This window comes from Pinus tabuliformis, chromosome 5_2 (genome assembly GCF_031772625.1).
Source record: "Pinus tabuliformis cultivar Carrire ecotype Pingquan chromosome 5_2, CPIR1, whole genome shotgun sequence".
Lineage (NCBI taxonomy): Eukaryota > Viridiplantae > Streptophyta > Pinopsida > Pinales > Pinaceae > Pinus > Pinus tabuliformis.
The window spans coordinates 423055852-423062379 of record NC_142306.1 but is presented as its reverse complement, the minus strand read 5'-3'; the positions used below and the strand labels follow the sequence as shown (position 1 = coordinate 423062379).

At 32.7% G+C, this 6528-nt stretch overlaps 1 protein-coding gene across 1 annotated transcript; it reads right to left on the bottom strand.

Annotated features, from left to right (window-relative positions):
* Positions 1-295: 295 nt before the first annotated feature.
* LOC149159393 (putative LRR receptor-like serine/threonine-protein kinase At1g67720) lies at positions 296-6216 on the bottom strand. The gene is made up of 13 exons (XM_089434290.1): positions 6126-6216; positions 5466-6009; positions 4735-5222; positions 4403-4529; positions 4234-4305; positions 2627-2719; positions 2302-2373; positions 1738-2179; positions 1471-1597; positions 1250-1315; positions 861-1059; positions 593-725; positions 296-502 (listed from the first exon to the last, which is right to left on the bottom strand). Exons 1-13 carry the CDS (start codon positions 6214-6216, stop codon positions 296-298), a joined length of 2661 nt encoding a protein of 886 aa, XP_089290416.1.
* Between the last annotated feature and the right edge of the window lie 312 nt (positions 6217-6528).

Below are 6528 nucleotides of genomic sequence, written 5' to 3'. Positions count from 1 at the left end.
AACTAGTTAGTATTTTCATTGGTTACATTGTTTTTATAGGTTTGCAGCTTGACAAAAGAACAATGGAATCTGTAGTGTAGTACCTCATGAGATATTTGAAATTAAAATAATCCATACTACTTTGGATTGCTTTCCATTAGTGATTGGATGTCAAACTATTTGCACATGGAACTTGCAGATAGATAGTGTCATTTTTTTATGCATGTTTAGAAACCACTATACATGTATGGTTTTGTAATCGGATAACAACTGATCTCCTTTCCATCCAGATCCAAAATGTTGCGACCTTTTGGAATTACATCTCCTCAAGTTTAATAGCTTCCCTCAGCTCTGCAACTACTTCACCGATACTCGGCCTGCAAAACGATTCAGCCTTAACACATCTGATGGCTACATTGGCAACACGAGTGATGGACATTATGTTGTAATTTTCACTCAACTTTTTGTCAATGATCTCTTCTATTTTTCCAGGAATTGCGTCCATCTCCACAAAAGGTGTAGCCTGTAAACAGGAACATCAATATTATCATTAGTTTTTATGAATCACAAAATAGTTTTAGTACTATTAAAGAATAATGACCAAATTACTCACCCATTGAATGATGTTTAATTTGTCTAAAGACAGCTTTGCATCTATAGGTTGTCTACCGCATATGATCTCTAACAAAACTACTCCAAAACTATATACATCACTCTTCTCAGTCAACCTTTGAGTGCTAAAATACCTGTTAAACAGAACAAAAAGAAAATAGGAGCTAAAAATGGCAAGAAAAATGAAAGAATGAGATTCAACAACAAATACAATTCAATTCCTTCACCATCACTAATATTTTGAAGAGTACAAGTTATGTGTGATATACTCTGGATCAAGGTATCCTGCCGTTCCTTTCACCATAGTGGTAACATGAGAAGCCTCCCCATCCTCCTCATCTATCCATATCTTTGAAAGACCAAAGTCACCAAGTTTTCCTTTTAAATTGCTGTCTAGAAGAATGTTTGCTGTTTTCACATCCCTGTGAATAATCTTCGGAGTACAAGCTACGTGCATGTATTCCAATCCTTTGAATAAAAATGGCAGACATTTTGTTATGCATTAATTGCCTTAATTGCCTTTAAGAGATAAAATGGAAATCTACATAAGAAATCGCTGAAAAGTATGTCGTTTTCCTTTTGAAGCATAGAGTCTGCATCTACCAACGTTTAAGTTCGAATAAAATACATCACAAGAAAGAGGACATGAAAAAACTACCCTGTGCTGCATCTAAAGCTATTTTCACCCTTGTTTTCCAATTTAGTTCTGAACCTGCTTTAGGACCTGGGAAAGGAAAGTAAAAGCTAAATGAGAATTGAACAGCATTATATTTACTAGAGAGTTATATATATTTACCATAAAGGCGATCCCTTGGAAAGTAAGAATTGTTACCTTTGGACACCATTATATTTATGAGAAAGTTATATATATATATTTACCATAAAGGCGATCCCTCAAGGACCCTCCGGACATGTGCTCGTAGATTATCATAAGTTCTTTGGATTCATTACAATATCCTAGTAAAGTCACTAAGTTCTCCTGATGAACTCTGGAAAGAACATCAATCTGTTCATCAAATGAACCCGGAGTCATAAATTTTACTCTACATGCTTATCTCGGAATATGTTTAAAGCCACTACAAGATTGCAGCTAGAAATTGAGCTGTGATACTATGTCCAAATGGAAAAATAGAATCCAAGAATTACCTCGTTTAGGAACTGGTGAACTCCTTGCTTGGAGAACAATGAGAGAACTTTTACCGCAATATCCTTTCCTTCCGGCAATTTACCAAAGAACACAGGGCCAAAGCCCCCTTTTCCGATTTTCACTCTAAATTTTTGTGTGGCAGTCATCATCTGATCTAGAGTGAAGGCACAGGCCTTTGCTGAATTTGGTTCCATATTAGTTGCGTCAAGCCATTCCTTGGGCGTAAAGTGCACAACATTTTCCACCCCACTGCTTTCAGTTGTGACGCACTCTTTCTTTTTCCGACACAGAACAATACCCGCTATCAACAATAGTACAATGATTGGAACTCCGCTGAGTGTTATTCCGAGGGCAAGTTGTTCCCTCAATTTCTTGTGTCTAGGATTCGGAGGCTTATGTTCCACTGAATCAAGAATAGATAGGTAGGGGTTTCCAGAGTATCTGGTACAGATGAAAGAAAGAGATTTTCAGTCAGATTAATTAGAATTTCAACTGGATTAATAATAATTGTCTTTGGCATTCAAAATGTTGGATGTATATAATATAAATAGATATTTGATTACTTGAGTGTCAATGAAGGGTTATGCAGTAGTTGTTGAGGAATTTCACCACTGAAATTGTTATTCTCTACAAACCTGTAATATTCAGATAAAGATTAAAAATCGATATAACGTAGAATTTGCATAAGAAAATAGGAGGGCAAAGAAGCCTTACAACTCTTTAAGGTTTTTAAGTGCAGATAGCCAGTCTGGAAGACTACCGTTGAGGTTGTTGTTTTGTAAATGTCTGTGTCACAAAGAAAATGGTGGATAACCAATCTTTACTGAAAATGTTTGGTGAAAGTCTGCAGAAAAGACACTGAAAATTTTATATCGACAACCAACTTACAGTCTCTCCAACTTTGTTAAATTCGAAAAGTCTGGCAAAGGTCCCATGAGATCGTTATTGTCGAGTGACCTGGTTAATCGACCATTGACAATCCTGTTTTTTAATACTTACCCAGTCTAATTTTATTTAAAAATGAAAACAATGAATTGAAAAGCACAAAATGAAAAACAATACATAAAATTAAATTTAAGGATTCGAGTGTCTCTAGTTAACCAGCACCATGATAGATTATATCAAATGGACTTGAGATTTATAAATGACCGTTTCATCAAAGATTGTGTATTCCTGATATCCACTGTTTTTCTTTCTAACTCACAAATTGATGTGCATAAATCTCTATATTCTGGTTATATATACAGATAATATTTTACCCAAAGCGACGTTATAAATCGATACTAGTTTTTCGAAATAATATTATCAACTCATATTATAACGTTATTATCAAATTATATTAAGATGTTATTATAAATATTAAATATTATATTGTTTAAAAATAATATTTATGATTTAATATTCTAACTATTTTTCTTAAAAGGCTTGATAAATTAAAGATTCGCTTAAACGTAGATTAAAGATAAAAATTAATTAATTAGTATTTTTGTTTTTAATTTAAAACTAAATAAAATTTTATATATTTATTAATTATTATTATTTTAATATAAATTTATAATAATTTTTTGATATATTATTTTCAAATAATTAAAATTTTAAGATGTAAATATTTTAAAGCAAAAAAATTATTTGAAACGTTAATATAAGTTTCCTCCTAATCGTTAAGAGCATGTGTTTCCTCCTAAGAGGTTACAGGTTCAAAATTAGAGGGGGCTAAAATATGTATGTCTTCGTAGATTTAGCAGTCAAATCGTTGCGTGGAGGTGGGTCGCTTGTACCACAAACAAAAGGGTCTCATACACAAATTTGGAATAGATATTATTATTATTATTATTATTATAATAAATTATATATGTTTATTTTAGATTAAATTGAATTGTGAAATATTTAATCTAGATTATGTCTTTAAATTAATTTTGTTTAAAAAATAATTAGATCAACCTTTTTTATATTAAATATTATATTTATTTATAAATTGATTAATATTATTTAAATAAAATCACTAAAATTTAATTTCTTTTCTAATTTACATTTTTAATGTCTTTAATTTATATTTTTCATATATAAATAAATTTAATATATTTATTTATAAATTGATTAATATTATTTAAATAAAATCACTAAAATTTAATTTCTTTTGTAATTTACATTTTTAATGTCTTTAATTTATATTTTTCATATATAAATAAATTTTTCTTTAGATCTCACCATACTTTTATAAAATTAACTCTTTTAATCCTTTAATTTTTATGATTTTTTAGTATTAAAATTTATAAATTGATTAATATTATTTAAATAAAATCACTAAAATTTAATTTCTTTCCTAATTTATATTTTTGATTTCTTTAATTTATATTTTTCATATATAAATAAAATTTTCTTTGAATCTCACCATACTTTTATAAAATTAACTCTTTTAATCCTTTAATTTTTATAAATTTTTAATATTTAAATTAAAAAATAATATTAATACAAAATTATAAAATTATACTTACATTTTAACTAACGCAGTCAGTTGTCCAATTTGCTCAGGAACCAATCCATTCAGATTCATCGTAGACAAATTGCTGTCAACAAAAAGACATTTGGATATTCCTGAAAGATTACAATCTCACCATTCCATAAAAGCAAAGAAAGGTAGAAAACACAAAAATTGAAACTTACATTTCGGAAATTCTTATTACAGAAGTGCTATTATCGCAGTGAATTCCATCCCACTCGATCAAAAAGCAGGGATCAGAAATCCAAGCGCTCATATTAAACATTTCCTTGATAGCTACGATAGCTTCAACTGTACTTTAAGAACTATTTTGTTAGGTATTCAATTATCACACTTCACTGTAACCATATAAAACGCAGTCAATGTAAACGGATGATAGACAACTATTGGAAATGTGCAGATAACACATGTATCATTTTAACCCTTGAAACAACATATTAAGAACGTTGTGCATATCACAAATTTTGAATATTAGAAGTTTAGTGAGGGCACTTACCATCTTGGAGATTTGTCGCGGGTTGGGTATCAAACACGGTGTAGTACTCAAAAGCGTTGATAATTGGAGGTAAGGTGGAGTAAGTGGCCTTCACGAGGGCAAATTGGAAGTCATCTGTTTGATTGGATGGGATTGTGAGCTCTAGAGCAGAATAATTTCGTGGCAGAGTAATGGTGTCCAACCTTTTTCCACCATTTATTGTGATGTAAAAAGATCTGGATTCAGAGATATCTAGCATCTGGACTTCTGCAAAATACAAAACTAGTAATGATCTTTTCCCTTCTGCTGGGAATGGTCCTAGAGAGAATTGAGCCGGTTCTGAGCTGTTTAAAAGCCACGCTGTTTGCATGACAACAGTTGGAGGAAGGTTTTTAGTATTGTTTATTGATATTGCCTCGTTAAAACTTACAAGTTTCGGCTCGACCAAATTTAAATTATATGAAGGGACACCTGGTATCCATATGCGATCAAAGTTGTCGTAAGGATACCTGCACAATGAACCATACAAAGCCATTAAATTCAAGCCATACGAAAAAATATTGCAACGAGCCGTACTGCATTCAAATTGGCTCTCGCATATAAACGTTCTCTTGAGCAGATGGTATGGATGGCATAAAGATATATATATATCTTCTGCTATAAATTTAGTGCTATAAACTCATTACAATGAATGTGAATACCACTGGGCAGAGAATTATGAGGGGTAAATATATAAAGTTCAAAATGTTCACCTAATCTTCGAATTTCTTCCACCAAAATCAGTTCTCCATATGGTTTTCAATATTGTTCCTGGCTTAGGCTGTCCATACATGCCATTTTGGAGCTTCCTCAATTCGATAGCAGAGATAAAAGGATCATCAGACTCCAAGGTTCTGACCAAGCAAATGTATAGCACTGTGCCAGAACTAGCCAATATCCTTTCAGCATAACCTCCTTCTAGGTTGACTGTTAGGTTTCTCATATACAACGTACCGTTTGTTTCAATAGAGAAAGCGAAGCTTATCTCTGTTTGGAGTCCACTGTAATTTCTAACAATGGACCATAATGTCGAGAACGATAACCTTACGAGGTAAGGCACGTGAGGTTCTACAGGCAAATGATAGCAAGATTTGTTGAGAGGCTTTGGAAAGAAGCGTAGACCATAGGATTCCTCTGTCTCATTCCCTATGTTTGCTCTCTGACCGAGGTGGTCAATGTAATTATCATCAGTGACCCATCTTATATTGTTTATGTCACTGTAATTTGTGCTACTTCCGCAATCAATACTCAAAAATCCTGTAAAACAATATCAATAGCAAAACAAATAAACAATGAGCACAATAATAATACAATGTATTCAAATGAAAATCCTTGAAATTACTCCTTGTCTTCAATATAGAATGTTAAATGACCTGGTTGAGCAGTAGTTGCAGCCACGAAACATAGAAGCAAAGTTAGTGGTGCTGTCCAACCGCCCCATTTACCATAGCCAATTTTGTCCATCGTCTCACGTACTTTCATAGAAAGGTGCTTTTCAGTTAGAATAGCAAATTGGAAGCGAAGGATTCACACAGGACGCTTCCTATCTGCAGCAGGATCCCCGCGAGTCTGCGAATTCCTGCACCCTTTCTTAAGTCTTTTTTCATTTATTTAACGGCGACAGAAATCGGCCTGTGGGAGGCAGCGTCGTGGGAAAGTCAATTGGGAGGTGCGATCATGATCTCCGAAGTGATCGGGGAAGATTCTGAGGTTTCCGTTCCAACTTCTCATGACAGTGTGAAGGGGTTTGAGCTGAGTAAAATTTGAAGTTCAATT